This window comes from Ranitomeya variabilis, chromosome 4 (assembly GCF_051348905.1).
Source record: "Ranitomeya variabilis isolate aRanVar5 chromosome 4, aRanVar5.hap1, whole genome shotgun sequence".
In the NCBI taxonomy this organism is placed as follows: Eukaryota; Metazoa; Chordata; class Amphibia; order Anura; family Dendrobatidae; genus Ranitomeya; species Ranitomeya variabilis.
Window position 1 is genome coordinate 38,644,982 of NC_135235.1, and position 17,861 is coordinate 38,662,842.

The following is a 17,861-nucleotide window of genomic DNA, read 5'->3' on the forward strand; positions in this document are numbered from 1 at the left end:
CAACCTTCCGGCTCTCATTAAGTGGTTTTTAAAAAAAAATGGTGGTTAGGGCCTACTAACGGCTTCTGCCCCTCCCTGGTGTTGTCCTCAACTAAATAAAGCTGAGCTTCAACCTTCCGGCTCTCATTAAGTGGTTTTAAAAAAAAAAAAATTGGTGGTTAGGGCCTACTAACGGCTTCTGCCCCTCCCTGGTGTTGTCCTCAACTAAATAAAGCTGAGCTTCAACCTTCCGGCTCTCATTATGTGGTTTAAAAAAAAAAAATGGTGGTTAGGGCCTACTAACGGCTTCTGCCCCTCCCTGGTGTTGTCCTCAACTAAATAAAGCTGAGCTTCAACCTTCCGGCTCTCATTAAGTGGTTTTTAAAAAAAAATGGTGGTTAGGGCCTACTAACGGCTTCTGCCCCTCCCTGGTGTTGTCCTCAACTAAATAAAGCTGAGCTTCAACCTTCCGGCTCTCATTATGTGGTTTTAAAAAAAAAAAAATGGTGGTTAGGGCCTACTAACGGCTTCTGCCCCTCCCTGGTGTTGTCCTCAACTAAATAAAGCTGAGCTTCAACCTTCCGGCTCTCATTAAGTGGTTTTTAAAAAAAAATGGTGGTTAGGGCCTACTAACGGCTTCTGCCCCTCCCTGGTGTTGTCCTCAACTAAATAAAGCTGAGCTTCAACCTTCCGGCTCTCATTATGTGTTTTTAAAAAAAAAATGGTGGTTAGGGCCTACTAACGGCTTCTGCCCCTCCCTGGTGTTGTCCTCAACTAAATAAAGCTGAGCTTCAACCTTCCGGCTCTCATTAAGTGGTTTTAAAAAAAAAAAAAATGGTGGTTAGGGCCTACTAACGGCTTCTGCCCCTCCCTGGTGTTGCCCTCAACTAAATAAAGCTGAGCTTCAACCTTCTGCTCCAAATTACCATTTTAAAAAATGCAATAGGCTTTTCCGGCCTACTAAAGGTGTCTGCCCCTCCCTGGTGTTGTCCTCAACTGAACAAAGCTGAGCTTCCACATTCTGGCTTTCGCCCTATACTATCAGATATTAAACTGCATTTGGCCTACTAGTGTGGTTAGGCCCTTGAAACAGTGTCTGCTGCTCTTGGGTTTGCTACTCCACTGAACAAAGCAATGCCGCCTGTTTAGTCCTGTTACCAATTTTGAACTGCATGTAGCCTACTTTATTCTTTGGCCCTATATCTGTTTCCTCCTCATCCTGCCCATTGCCCAGCCACTGCTAAATGAGTCTGCTGGTACATTGACCTAGACCACTACATTCCCCTTGTACTCTACACAGCCAGAATCTGTCCCTGCTGAAAGTAAGGTTCCCCTTCCCGCATGTTATACCACCTTACACAGGGACAAAGAGGAAGGTGCAGATGAAAGTGCAGGTTCCTTCATCAGGTGGGGGGGCATACTCGTTGGCGACGTCACTGGCACAGGGCCCCTCAGAGTACGCAAAAGTGTCGCTGCTGGTGGGAGGCGCCCCCGCCATGCAAACACACCGCCGTACTTTGAGGGGCCCTGTGCCAGTGGCAATGCGAACGAGTGGGCCCCCCCCTGCTTGCTCAGGATCACAGCACTTGCAACTTTTAAATACTTACCTTTCCCTGCAACACCGCCGTGACGTAGTCCGCATTTCCTGGGCCCACGAAAAACTTGAGCCAGCCCTACTCCCCCCACAACTTTCCCCCAATTCCCTATGCCCAACTATTATTATACAGTTAATTAAGATTGGCAAGCTTCAGAAACAAGAATGGATGTTTTTGGCATTAAAATGGGCACTGTAGGTGTTTTCCTGGCCTCCACTCACTGCCGACTATGCTTCCCCATTGACTTGCATTGGGTTTCGTGTTTCGGTCGATCCCCGACTTTTAGCGATAATCGGCCGACTGCACTCGACTCGACTCTGGACAAAATCGGGTTTCCCAAAACCCTACTCGATCTTAAAAAAATGAAAGTCGCTCAACCCTAATCAGCACTAGATACAGAATTTTAAATACAACCGTAAATACACTGTTTAACGACATTACAAGGCGGCAATCTACATACAATTAACCGGGACATGTTTGTGGTAGAAGACCGCTTTTATAACTCCCTTACAGTCGCACATGCCCATTAACGCTTCATTCATCCATTCATTCAGGGAAGCTTAGGACCAACGTTCTTCTGATTGGTAGGCGTTTGATGCAGTCAGATCCCCAAAAATCATAAATTTATTATCAACTATTTTATGGAAAAGTTATACATGCTGTTTAATTGACAAGGTTTTATAGGGTATTTTTGCTGAGTTTTGTATAACCTCGCCCACACCGACTGATTGACAGCTTTCTGCCTAAACTGTGCATAGGTAGAAAACTGTCAATTGATGGTTTGAGATGGGGATAGCCAATACCAAATATCGAAAAATGTATAGCAGAAGCTAAACTGTGAGAAGACCTGCAAAGCTGCAGCAGATAAACAGTATTTTCTCAAAATACAGTAATAACCCCGTTCATTCTCCACAAGATGACCTGAATCTGTGGACACCCCATTTCTTTGACACGCTCAGATTTATTCTTTGGTTGAGCCATTTTCATAAATGTGATGGACAACGTAAATAATCATGTATACATTGTAATTGTGCATAGCGTATACCTCGGATTTAAGGAGCGATTATTAATTTAAAGCACGTTTATTCAGTGTGGCCTAAGGCGACGAATAAAGTAAATACAATTTTCATCAGAGGAGCCTGATGTAAGGTTTAATGCTTAACAGCTGGCATTTCGCTGCAAGACGATCCCTGTTTTTTGACCAGACGCCTTGTAATTCCTTTGGTTTTTATGTAGATTAACATCAGCAAACAGCATCCACAGTGGAAACAAACACTATAAGTGCCACCCAGCAAATCTGAAAAATACAGGATATCATATATTTATTATTTATATATCTATGTTACCTATCTTGCTTACTTTTTAGTAGAGAAAACAAAGATATGCTGTTTCTTCCCGGAAACTGTCAGCAAGTTGCTGTTTGCAAACAACTGAGTTAGTCATTACCACATGAACATCCAATGCTCTTATTATGTATCACGGAGCTAATCTGGATGTTCAGGTGTTTGTGAGTTTCAGAATCTTTAGTCAAAATTGCTTTTATAAGTGAATGGGTTGAGCTGCAGTACCAGACAAAGCCATACTCATAGATGGCGCTGTGCTGTGTACTGCTCATTCTATTAACATACTGTAATATGCTGAGTACTCCTCACTCAACTCTCATAGCAAGATAAGAAACCTTGTGACATTGACCAACATTATGCTTTAAAGTGTGCCTGTAGTTTCAGTGTTCTCCTGTCTCTATGTACATATTAGCAATATGGAAGTCATTATACAGTAGTACAGAGCAGTGTAGCTGTGAATCCAGCACTTGGCTGAGATAGACACTTACTAAAAAGTAGCATAATGGTGTGCATTGTACAGCCAGTGTAACGGTGAATCCAGCATTTGGGTGAGATAAACACTAAAAGCAGCATAATTATGTGTATTATACAACAGAACAGAGAAGTATAGCTGTGAATCCAGCACTCGGCTGAGATAAACAGTTACTAAACAGCATCATAATAGATTACATAATACAACAGAACAGTGTAACTGTGAATCTAGCACTCGACTGAGATATAAACACTTACTAAAAAGCCACATAATTGACTACATAATATAGCAGAACAGTGTAACTGTGAATCTAGCACTTGACTGAGATAAACACTTACTAAAAAGCTGCATAATTGACTACATAATACAGCAGAACAGAGCAGTGTAATTGAGAATCTAGCACTCGACTGAGATAAACACTTACTAAACAGCATCATAATAGACTACATAATACAACAGAACAGTGTAACTGTGAATCTAGCACTCAACTTAGATAAACACTTACTAAAAAGCCGCATAATTGACTACATAATTCAGCAGAGCAGTGTACCTGTGAATCCAGCACGCAACCGAGATACACACTTACTAAAAAGAATGATAATTGACTACATAATACAGCAGAACAGAGCAGTGTAATTGTTAATCTAGCACTCGGCTGAGATAAACACTTACTAAAAAGCAGCATAATTGACTACATAATACAGTAGAACAGAGCAGTGTAACTGTGAATCTAGCTCTCGGGAGAGAATTGAAAGCAGCAACATAGGTTTTTGCATCTGTGTCTCTTTCTTCCACTCTGCTCCTCCACCCCCTTCCCTCTGCATTCCAGTCCATTTTCTTTTGACCATGATAGATAGGGTGTAGTGGAAGAGAAGTGGCTGATAAGTGGAGAAATCACCATATTTCTCTGATAATACGTATTGCAAAGGTTCTTATATTCACTTATGCTATTAAGTTTGTTAAAATGACAGTACTCATTAAAGAATTATGCATTAAATAAGCGTCCCTTTAAATTAACTTGCAATAGCTGAATGATTATGATATTCATTAACCATCTTTGCACTTAATACCCCTTCTTCCACTTTTGTCTATGCACATTAGGGGTCCTAAAGGGCAGATATATTGACAGATAATTATTTTATTCATGAACCCACTGGGCAATATATGATGTTATTATGGATAGTAATTCAGTGGTGGGAGAACACACAGATCTCTTCTTTTCTTCCCTGTTGTAATTCATTAAGGACTTTATAAAAAGCCCATAAAACCATTTATCTTCCCATTTTTTCAATGCTTTAGCGATGACAGGAGAGTAATGAGTAATCATAAAATTGTGACACCTAATTCTGGGCTGAGCAAATATAAAAATGGATTAATTAGGATTGCTCATCTATCGGCAGCGAGCTGATAAAACATTTAGGAGCGTCGCTCCATTAACATATTGTAAATGTATTATTTACTACTGCTCAAAGCTTTTTCTTTCTAGAAGGAGGTTTTGATTATTTTTTTTTTCCAAGCAGTCATCAAAATAAAATATTAACCAATTTGTTACTTAATTATGTTTTTAACATTTTTAGGTTTCCTTTTGACATTTCCTAAAACTTTTATTTATAAGACCAATTACCGTACTGGCAACAAAAGTAACATTTTTTTTCTCATTGTTGTTTAATTATTGTATCATAATATTGTATCTACTTTAAGGATGTAATTTGTGTTTTAGTAACTTCAACATCATAAAGGAATAATCCAAAACAAAATCTACATAAAAAATGTTTTCCGATTTTCCAATATGCAAAGTGGATGCGATTTATAAAAATCTGGTGCCCACTGCGCATTTTTTTTTTTACTTAGCGTAAACTGACCTACAGTGAGTGCTTCGAATCCGCAACTTGAAAATTTCTCTAGTAGATACATTAAGTTTATGTTCTGCAGATTTTCACCATAGTACTGAATGCAGAAAATTTGCAGGTAAAAAAACACATGTAATCGGCACATGAATATCAAAAAAAGTTTTGAGAAAGCCAAATATCAGGAAGTATCGAAAAGGTGACACACCAAAGATAGAAAAAAAAAATAACTGCAACGTCAAAAACGCATGTAAAAAAGAATGCGGTAAAAACGCAATGAAAAAATGCAATTAACCTGATTTACATAAGAAATTCTGCAACATTAACCCCTTAATGACTGACGATTTTAACAGCGGCAGTTAAGCGTACTTAAAATAAGGTTATAGCACCCCCCCCCAGAGTAGGAAAATCTCTTGGGTCTCGGCTAGCAGGGGTCTTCTTCAGGGAAGAAAATGGTGGGTGCATGTGCAGTGCGCCCTCCGACATCTGTTGGCCGGCACCTGCCAACAATAGGAGATTTTTCCTATTGGTTAATTTTGATCACTGTGATAGACCCTATCACAGTGATCAAAATAAAAAAAAAGTAATCAAACACCCTTTTATTACCCCCTTAGTTAGGTAAAAATAATAAAATAATTAGGGTTAGGGTTGGGGATAGGGTTAGGGTTGGGCTAAGGTTATCATTGGGCCTAGGGTTAGAGCTAGCGTTAGGGTTGGGCTAGGGTTAGGGTTGGGCCTAGGGTTAGAGCTAGGGTTAGGGTTGGGCTAGGGTTGGGCCTAGGGTTAGGGTTGGGCTAGGTTTAGGGTTAGGGTTAACATTTGTAAAGAAGCTGAAGTTGAGAAGAGGATGCCTCCACCAAATGGATAATGACCCTAAACACATGTGAAAATCCACAATAGACGACCTCAAGAGGTGCAACTGTAGCTTTTACAATGGCCCTTACAGTCCCCTGATCTGAACATCATTGAAAATCTGTGGCTAGCCCTCAGAATAGCAGAGGATGCAAGACAACCCAGGAATCTCACAGAACTGGAAGAATTTTCCAAGGAAGAATGGATGAGAATCCTTCAAACAAGAATTGAAAGACTCTTGTCTGGAAAAGCGTTTGCAAGCTGTGATACTTTGAAAAGTGGAACTACTAGGTAATAACCATGCAGGGTGCCCAAACGTTTGCATTGGCACATTTGCCTTTTTGTAGTTTTCAAAATGTAAAAAAATGACAATTTTTTTTTGCCTAAAATACAAAGAAAATGTGTCATCTTTAACTTTGGTCTCTTAGAGATCATTTAATCTTTAACTTGCTTAACTGTTCACAATAACAGTAATTTCGAAAAGGGGTGCCCAAACTTTTACATGCCACTGTATGTTGTGATCTCTACTTGAGCAGGTGATATCCACATATAGAAAAACATATCTTCGTGTTGTACAAACTTCTGTTGTAGTTACTTGGAGATTCATGCCCAGTCTGACTGTTTTGTAATTTTTCATGCTTGTCAAAAAACAAAGTTCCCAGTTTCCCATGAGCTCCTAACATGAATGAGGTTGGCAGTCTCTGGGGTTGTTTCACTAAGACAATTTTCTACTTACCTGCCATTGAAAGCCCAAAATAGGGATATTTAAGCCCAATCCTCTAGACTTCTCAAAACAATAAGGAAGACCCTCAAAATACCCACTTTTCGGGGCTTACATACATCCCACCCTTTTCAATGTCTTGGCAAACTGGGAACAGTTAGTAAGTATGCAATTTCCTTCCTTATTCCCTATTAGTACATTTTGAAAGGAATCTGTCAATAGGTTTTTGATATGGAACTTGAGAGCAGCATGAGATAGGGGCTGAGACCCTGATTCCAGTGATGTGTCAGTTATTAGGCTGTGTGCTGCTGTTTCAATACAATCAGTGTTTTATCAGCAGAAGATTATCGCTGCCAGACTAGTGGACGCCCATCAGGGATTAGCAGCTTACTGTTAATATACAGTGTGGACAGGGTTAGCTTTTGAGCTCTGCTACATCTAAAAACTCTGTCTGTATCATAACTGTTGCATCCAGTAAACTAAGCGATACATCACTGGAATCAAGGTCTCTTTCCCTATATTATGCTGCTCTCAGATGAAGTTGATGACAGATTCCCTTAAGTCACAGTCCCCTTTCTTAGATCCTCAATCTACTTTGTGTTAGGCATTATTCTACATTTTTAAAGGGTTTTTAAGATGCTGGATCATTTGATTTCTGGGACGGCTTGGCTTCAAAAAGGGACAGCAATCCTCACATTTTTATTCAGTATCGTTATGTTTCAATTAAATGTTACCTTTATTTTGTGAAATAGTAAAATTGTCCATAGAGCGCGGTACATTCCAGTAACAACAGAACATCGCAGCCATTTCTCCAAAACTAATAACATATATTTTGCATTAATATAAAAATCCATAGATTTCCTGTATTGATGCCTTTGCCGGTAATGTACAGTGCGGCAGTACAAGACCGGTAAGATGCGAGTTCCTCATAATTACACATAATACATTTCCCACCACTTGACACTTTAATAACAACAATTAAAGCTAACTGAATTAAAATGGATGGTTTACGGTAGTGGATTGCAATATTTTATTTTCCTGTTTCTATATTCAGTTTGTTGCTAGTGCTCGTTCTTAAAGGGGTTGTCCACCTTTGGGGAACATTTTTTTTCTCTTAAAATACATGTATTTCATAGAATCATAGAGTGGTAGAGTTGGAAGGGACCTCCTGGGTCATCTGGTCTAACCCCCTGCAGGGGCTAAAAGTAATTTTTGTATTTGGGTTTTATAAAAAATTTGCACCGTTTGCCTTCTATAGCCGCTGTGTTGCACTGGCTATTGATGGCTGCAGAATAGATTAACTGAGAATTCATCAGTGAACGTATTCTGTCACTCTGAGAGTAGAGTTTGTAACTCCTTGTCTTGCAACGCAATGCTCGGACTGACCATCGGTCCTCCCCACCCGAGCTTGGCAGCCTGTACTTCTATGCAGCTGCCTTGTTTGGGTCAGTAGAGCCGCCGGCTAGTCCGAACATTGTGCTGCAATCTTCAATGACTTCAATGACTTTTCCCAAAGGATAAGTCATGAAGATTATATCAGCATGGTCCGACACCCAGCACCCCATCGAACAGCACAGCTCCGTTCACTCCTGAGTGCTGTAGCTCAGCTCCTATTGAACTGAAAAGAAACTGATCTGCAAAATCCAAGAATAAACACTTAGATGTAGCCACACTGGGCTCTGTACACAATTAATATATGGCCGAGCACATAACATCTGATTTATGGGGTGTCCGACCCCTGCCGACCTGATACTGATGACCTAGCCTGTGGATACATCATCAATATATCGGTCCTTGAGTAAACATTTGGGGCTCAATTTTGATGGGTCTTCTGGAGATTTTGCCAAACTTTAGATTACTTATTACAAGCGGTTATCCATCTTTGCTGACTTTTTTCTCTTAATTTAAATGAATGAATTCGGAGATAAAAATAATTTGTGCAATTGGCTTTCATTAAAAATGTTGCACCAGTCTCTTTGTTTCTCTGCACATTCAACTTTGATGTGGTCCGTGGACATAAATCAGCTGGTGAAGAAGGTGCAAAATTAATGAAACCCAGTAGCAAAAATGATTTTTTTTTTTGTCCCAATTACATGCATTTAAGTAAAAATAAAAGTGTCCAATAAGGTGGACAACTCCTCTAATTATTTATTTACAAACATTCATCACATTCCGCAGGGCAGGACGATGATGTGACGTGCAGGAAGATCCGCACCACCATCAACACCAAACGTAAAATACTCAAGAAAGTAGTAACTGTACTTACTCATTCCTGTGCACATTCAATAGCAGTTCTCCCTCTTTAGATCTCACCAGGATTTTCAGCGCTGATGGATGATCCTTGAAGAAGGCAAAAAAGGTAATTAAGATCCAGGTAATGAGCTAAGCAGATAGAATGTACAATCACATCCCCGGCTATGAAGCTGCAGGCACAGACCTCCCTCCGGAGATATATTAAGTAGCGATCTATAAGAAGCGAATCTATAATATATTGTATACAGCCCAAAATACCAGGAGAGTAAAGAAATGAAAAGGAAGTCACCAGTCATGGTGCTATGATATGTCAAGCATGGCAGAAGTGTGCACGGCTTATTCCTCCACATTCATGTAAAGGGATGGGACCAACCTTTACCAGATCCTCTATCTCCCAGGGTCCTATGGTGACCACATGATTAACTTCATAGTCCAAACATCTTTGGCCATTACTCAACACATTTGCTAGCCATAAAATGGTCATAGTCAAGAACCAAATGGCAACCTATGTGGTTATATTATCTATATATATAAGAGGCATCGTGATTACTCGCTAATCCCGCCCCCTGCATAGTAGCTCCGCCCCCCACATTACCACACATAATCCCGCCCCCCACCCCATTATTACACACAATCCTGCCCCCCCACATTACCACACACAATCCCACCCCCAACCACATTACCACACACAATCCCCCCCACAACATTACCACACATAATCCCGCCCCCACCACATTACCACACATAATCCTGCCCCCCCACATTACCACACACAATCCCGTCCCCCCACCACATTACCACACACAATCCCCCCCACAACATTACCACACATAATCCCACCCCCACCACATTAACACACATAATCCTGCCCCCACCACATTACCACACACAATACCACACAAAATCCCTCCCCCCACCACATTACCACACATAATCCCGCCCCCCCACCACATTATCACACATAATCCCGCCCCATCACATTACCACACATAATCCCGCCCCCCATCACATTACCACACATAATCCCGCCCCCCCACCACATTACCACACACAATCCCCCCCACAACATTACCACACATAATCCCGCCCCCACCACATTACCACACACAATCCTGCCCCCCCACCACATTACCACACACAATCCCACCACATTAACACACATAATCCTGCCCCCCACCACATTACCACACACAATCCCACCCCCCCACCACATTACCACACACAATCCCGCCCCCCACCACATTACCACACACAATCCCGCCCCCCCACCACATTACCACACACAATACCACACAAAATCCCTCCCCCCACCACATTACCACACATAATCCCGCCCCCCCACCACATTATCACACATAATCCCGCCCCCATCACATTACCACACATAATCCCGCCCCCCCACCACATTACCACACATAATCCCACCCCCACCACATTACCACACACAATCCCCCCCACAACATTACCACACATAATCCCGCCCCCACCACATTACCACACACAATCCTGCCCCCCACCACATTAACACACATAATCCTGCCCCCCACCACATTACCACACACAATACCACACACAATCCCACCCCCCCACCACATTACCACACACAATCCCGCCCCCCACATTACCACACACAATCCCGCCCCCCACCACATTACCACACACAATCCCGCCCCCCCACCACATTACCACACACAATACCACACAAAATCCCTCCCCCCACCACATTACCACACATAATCCCGCCCCCTCACCACATTATCACACATAATCCTGCCCCCATCACATTACCACACATAATCCCGCCCCCATCACATTACCACCCATAATCCCGCCCCCCCACCACATTACCACACATAATCCCACCCCCCACCACATTACCACACACAATCCCACCCCCCACCACATTACCACACATAATCCCACCCCCCACCACATTACCACACATAATCCTGCCCCCATCACATTACCACACATAATCCCGCCCCCATCACATTACCACACATAATCCCACCCCCCACCACATTACCACACACAATCACACCACATTACCACACATAATCCCACCTCCCACATTAACACACATAATCCTGCCCCCCACCACATTACCACACATAATCCCGCCCCCCACCACATTACCACACATAATCCCACCACATTACCACACACAATCCCACCACATTACCACACACAATCCCACCACATTACCACACATAATCCCACCCCCCACAACATTAACACACATAATTCCGCCCCCCACCACATTAACATGCATAATCCCGCCCCCACTACATTACCACACATAATCCCGCCCCCCACCACATTACCACACATAATCCTGCCCCCCACCACGCATCCCCACACATTACCACACGAGGCTCCGTCCTCACACATTACCACACGAGGCTCCGTCCCCACACATTACCACACAAGGCTACGTCCTCACACATTACCACACGAGGCTGCGTCCCCCCACATTACCACACGAGGCTCCGTCCTCACACATTAGCACACGAGGCTCCGTCCTCAGACATTGCCACATGAGGCTGCGTCCCCCCACATTACCACACGAGGCTCCGTCCCCACACATTACCACACAAGGCTCCGTCCTCACACATTACCACACGAGGCTCCGTCCTCACACATTACCACACGAGGCTCCGTCCTCAGACATTGCCACATGAGGCTGCGTCCCCCCACATTACCACACGAATCCAGTTTGCTTTTGATTTTACACTGTGAGTAAAATATATTAGTATTATTCTGATTTTTAATTATTATTGTTATTAACTTCATTTTCAGTTAATTTACCACCTGCGTAAGCGCTATTGAATGTTGTCATTATTTACTTTAGTTTAATCACTAGTAGCGTTAATTAGATAGCAATGAGCATGCCGAGCGTTAGCTGGATGGAAACAGCTAGTTTTAACCATATATAATGAAACATGTATTGTAGGTTTGCGGCAGGAAAGGTGACGGAGGGAAACCTGGATACACACAGAACTCACATCCAACCTGTATTACAGAGAGACACTCCATGAGTGTAAAATCTGAAACTCAGATCAGGCTGCCAACTGCATATCATGGGGTCAGAAATGAGTGAATTGCAGACAAACTTAGTGCAATTTTCTTAACTAAAGGAAAGGGAACCGCGACTATGGGTAAAAGTCCTTTTTCCATGTCAAAGGTGTCTATTGTCTTTAAATAGAACCTATCAGCAGAATTTTGTAATGTAAAGATACGGCTGGAATTGTGCAGTAATAGTGATTACAATGACACCTTTGGTGAAGAAATCCAATTTGTCATTCTTCTGAAATCATCATTTGAAGTTTTCTGTCTTTCAAATTTTGGTGCACAGGGGCCGGACAGTGCACTGGGTCTTCTCCTCCCTGTCTGTGATTCCCCTGCCCCTCCACTGCTTCCAGCAGCTCATTCACCAGTGGTTTTCAGCTGGGATGGTCGCATCTTGGCACCGTCCAGGTTGAAAACTATTTAGCTCCCAGACATGGATTACAACGACGGACAGGTATGGGTATATTGTTCGTTTATTATTTTACTTTTATTACAGGAGATCGAGGGCTTCAGGGAATTAGGCTTTGCAGTAAGTATGGTTTAATTGAGATTAATAAAGGAGTCTGTGTCATTTTTTTCAATTAAATTATTTTATTCTGGCCGTGTCTTTATTTACCAAATAACTATAGGATTAGTAATGGATAGGTGTCTTATAGACTCTTCTCCATTACTAAGCCGGGGGCTTGATGTCACCTGACAATACTAAGGTGACATCAACCCCACAAATATTAACCCCACTTGCCACCACTACAGGGCAAGTGGGAAGAGCCGGGCAAAGCGCCAGAAAAGGCAAATCTAATTCTCATTGCACACACATTGATTTTTTTTCCTGACTGATTTAGGCCGGTTTCACACGTCAGTGGCTCCGGTACGTGAGGTGACAGTTTCCTCACGTACTGGAGACACTGACACACGTAGACCCATTAAAATCAATGCATCTGTGCAGATGTCATTGATTTTTTGCGGACCGTGTCTCCGTGTGCCAAACACGGAGACATGTCAGTGTTCGTGGGAGCGTACGTATTACACGGACCCATTAAAGTCAATGGGTCCGTGTAAAACACGGACCACACACGGACCTTCTCCGTGTGCAGTCCGTGTGGTGTGCAGGAGACAGCGCTACAGTAAGCACTGTCCCCCCCACATGGTGCTGAAGCCGCGATTCATATCTTCTGTGCAGCAGCATTTGCTGCATAGAAGATATGAATAATAGTGTTTAAAAGAAAGATCTATCTGTCCCCCGCCCTCCCACCCCCTGTGCGCCCCCCCGCTGTTCTGAAAATACTCACCCGGCTCCCTCATTGGCTGTCGCTGCTTCCTGTCCTGGCGGCACCTTCTACTGTATGCGGTGACGTGGGGCCGCCGATTAGAGTCATGAATATGTGGCTCCACCTCCCATAGGGGTGGAGCCGCCTATTCATGACTGTAAATGAGCGGCCCCACGTGACCGCATACAGTAGAAGGGGCGGCCAGCACAGGAAGCAGCGACAGCCAACGAGGGAAGCGGGTGAGTATTTTCAGAACAGCGGGGGGGGGCGCACAGGGGGGTGGGAGGGCGGCGGACAGATAGATCTTTCTTTTAAACACTATTATTCATATCTTCTATGCATCAAACGCTGCTGCACAGAAGATATGAATCGCGGCTTCAGCACGATGCAGTGTACCACACGAGTGGGTACCACATGCTCCGTGTGGTACCCACTCGGCACACGGGCGGCACACGTGTGCCGCACGTATGGCCTATGTGAGCTCACGGGCACACGGACACGGATAACTCCGGTACCGATTGTTTCCGGTACCGGAATTATCTGGACGTCTAGGACAGCCCTTAGGAAAACTGCAGCATGTCACTTCTTTCAGCATTTTTTTCTGCATATTTGCAGGGTTTTTTCACCCATAGGAAACAATGGCTAAGTGCAAAGAATGCAGAAAAAAACGCAAGTATCAGGTTTTGCTGCATTTAAGAACGTTACATCATAATTTTTTTTTGGGGGGGACTAAACTTTATCAGCATGCACAAGAGACAACAAACACGCAGCAAATAAGCAGCAAAATAACTGCAGCCAAACCTGTTTTTTGCAAGCAGCTTCTTTGAGCAGGTTTTGCCTGCAGAACAAAAAATGCAACAAAAATGCAACGTGTGAACATAGCTTTATGGTGCAGTCAAATACTGTTTTTAATGATATTCTCCTTAAGAAGTTATGCAAAAATGTTGGCATCTTTTAACCCTTATGACTTTTGTTTTTTTACTATCATTGGGCATATCATTACCTCCTAGAGGGCATGCCATAGAAATAGCAATTCTCTTCCATTTTCCCCATCTGTTCGCGGCCATTCAGCCGGTTCTCTTTCCTGCACACTGAAGGTGGAAGTGTTATTTCCTGGCAAGACTTCATAAACCAATAGGAAATTCCTATTATCATTCTTTGTCATTATTGGCCATATACACTGACGGCCTGCTTCCTATTAGTTTATTGCCACTTCTTGGAAAAAATCCAACAAAAAAAAAAATTCAAAGAATTCTGCTGCGTCCTTCAGAACAAATACGAGTCCCAGCCCAAGGCCTGAAAGCTATTAGAAAGTCATCTAAAACTAATGTGTCAAAATTCTACAGCAAATACTAAACAAATGTACTGAGGAAAGCAGCAAAAAACACGAGAAAATAAATGATGCAAGATTGAAAACATCTCAAAGTTGACCCAAATAATATTACAGAGCCGTTGTGGAATCACGGGGTGTTACATGTCCGGAGCTGAACTTTCTCAGGTCTCATTCACACACGAGAAAAAGGACTGATTACTCTGATCAGAGTTTGGCACGAGTGCCATTTTTCTCGTACATGGATAAATTTTAAAAAAATAGTTTTTCCACCTTTTCCATTCTGACAGTCCAAGCAAATCAGATCCCACTCGTATGTCATCCGAGTGCAGTCCGATTTTTCATGGCCCCCTATACTTGCATTGCTGAGTTTGATCCGACACTTGTATCAACATTGGACATATCTCCATTTTCCCACGCTGTCAAGTTCACCTCAGGTCAGGCAGGGCCGACTACTGCTGACGTCACTTAGGCTGCGCAGATTCCACGCCTGACCTAAGGTAAACTTGACAGCGTGGGAAAATGTTCAGAGACTTTCCCACGCTAATGAGTTCATGTCCAGTCAGGCGGGGAGGCTGCACAGGCAGCATTTCATTAATTCCTCCATGGTTTACAGCCTGGCTGGTAGCATTAGCATCGCTCCCGGTTGTAAACTAATTAACCCCTTGAGATGGATTGCAGCGTACTTGACTGTACGGCGGACAGGTTTAGGATATTGTTGGTTTTCTATTTTAGATTTTTTTTTACAGAAGAACGAGGGCTTTGCTTAGATTGAGAGTGTAATAAAGATGGTAAACCTGTGCATTTAAATTATTTTATTAAAAGACTTTATTCTTAACGTGTGTGTAATTTTTTAACCCATTCATACTATTGGATTAATAATGGATAGGTGTCTTATTGACACCTCTCCATTATTAACCAGGCTTAATGTCACCTTACAATAGCAAGGTGACATTAACCCCTTATTACCCCATATGCCACCGCCACAGGGCAATGGGAAGAGAGAGGCCAAGTGCCAGAATAGGCACATCTTACTGATGCGCCTTTTCTGGGGTGGTGGGGGGCAGATGTTTTTAGCTGGGGGGGCCAATAACCATGGACGCTCTCTAGACTATTAATATCTGCCCTCCGTAACTGGCTTTCCCTCTCTTGCGAAGAAAATTGCACGGGAGCCCACGCCAGTTTTTTCCGTGGATTAATCCTTCAATTTAACACCTACAGCTCCAAAATTTTACACACAAACTACTAACATTATTAGTGAGGGATATAAAAAATATAACGGATATGCAATGGTTTACTGTATGGAAACCATGTCTCATATCCTGTCGTGTTCGGTAGTGATTTTACAGAACCCGACAATTGAATTATCGGCTTTTCTGCTATCTAGCTTTGTTTGAAATATAAAGATATATATATATATATATATATATATATATATATATATATATATATGTGTGTCTCACTGACATATATATATATATATATATATATATATATATATATATATATATATATATATATATATATATATAGACTGCATATATGTTTTCACGAATATTTGAGGCCATGGATCCATTTTATGTCCCCTTTGCAAGCCGGCGAGAAAATCTTGTCATACGGATGACATGGATGTCACACGGATACTTTGATGAGAAAAAATCGCATCCTCGCATTGCACATTGATGACATATGGATCACTGTTTGTGAACATTTCTGCGAATCTTGGCCGTGAAAAATGGACTGATTTTTTTATACGTTATGTGTGACTCCAGCCTAAGAGAAATTGAAATGTTGTGGATTTGAAAAAAACGCACCGCAGGTCAGTTTACGCAGCATTAAAAAGATGCATAATGGGCAGGAGATTTCTATAAAACCAATCCACTTTGCTAGGGTTTTTGGCTCAGCAAAAACATGCAGCATCAAAACCGCACCTAAATCTCATTGTGGGAATGTAGCCTTATTTCTTTTTCTGTGCTCCTTCCAGTTGACTTATGACCACGAACCATATCAAAGGAGAGCTGAACTTTCAAGTTCAAATTTCCAAACTTTTGAATCAGATCAAGCTCACTAGCAGATTCTTAGATTACTCACTATGCAAACAACAATACACAGTTGTAAAAAAACACTGTCAGTGGAAGTCTGCCAACTCTTAATAAAAGGTTTTGCAGAAGCAACTTTATCTAGTAGGCATTTTACCCCTACACTGGGATGTGGACTTACACATGATTGAGTCCAGAGAGTGGCTGCTGGCCGATGGAGCGGGCTGGCAGAGGATAGTCAGAAAGCTGCGACAGTACCAAGAGGGTGATCTATCATCAAGCCTAGGTGGGGGGGAATAGAAAACTAAGTCAGAGTAGTACATAGAAGTGAACCACTCCAAGTAACACCTATAACTGGTAACTGGAAGCAGGTGGCCAGGGGTTTTCTTAGTGTGTAGCTGAACCCAAGGCTCAGAGCAGGCAGTTAACGAGTCAACAATGTAAAGGTATTAACCCCCAAGCGCCTTTCTTGGATGGTACCACAAGTCCCAGACTGCTAAACAGAACTGCTGACATGTTGACCAGGTTGTGTAGGTGCAACACAGCTTAGTGACTGAAACATAGGCAGAAGTGAGCATAGACTAAGGATGAGCGGACCCGAGGAAGTTTGGGTTCTGATACCCAACCCGAACTTTAGTCCAAAGATCGATTCGTGCACTAGTACTGTTCCAGAACCTGAACCCCATTGAAAACAATGGAGACTCAAACTTTGTATATGGGGGAAAAAATCTCTCTCTCGTCTTCCCCCGAAACTCCAAACATTGCAATGGACTTCCGAGAGAAGTCCATGTTCGGTGTATAGCATTGGACACTAACTGTCTGTTATGAGCCCCGAACTTTTCAGTTTGGCTTTGCGCATCTCTAGTACAGAAATGAATGTTACTCCAGCGCAACACAGAGGCTGTAAAAGACGAATGGTGAAAAGTTTTTAATGAAATACCAGTTGCAAAAATTAATTTTTGCACAAAAATAAATGCAATTAATTAGAATGAAAAATGCATCCGATATCCTTCACATTCTTCAGTTGTTTGATCCAACTAGTGGACTCCACCTGATTGTTAGAGGGATGAGCTTGAATGGAGCAGATGAGCAT

At 42.5% G+C, this 17,861-nt stretch overlaps 1 protein-coding gene across 1 annotated transcript in view; it reads right to left on the reverse strand.

Moving 5' to 3' along the window:
* Window positions 1–17,861, reverse strand: part of ADAM12 (ADAM metallopeptidase domain 12) — a 679,455-nt gene that overhangs the window by 501,009 nt on the left and 160,585 nt on the right. The window contains exon 3 of the mRNA XM_077258380.1: window positions 9,076–9,149. Coding sequence (XP_077114495.1) covers window positions 9,076–9,149 — 74 coding nt within the window. The remainder of the gene's footprint in view (window positions 1–9,075; window positions 9,150–17,861) is intronic.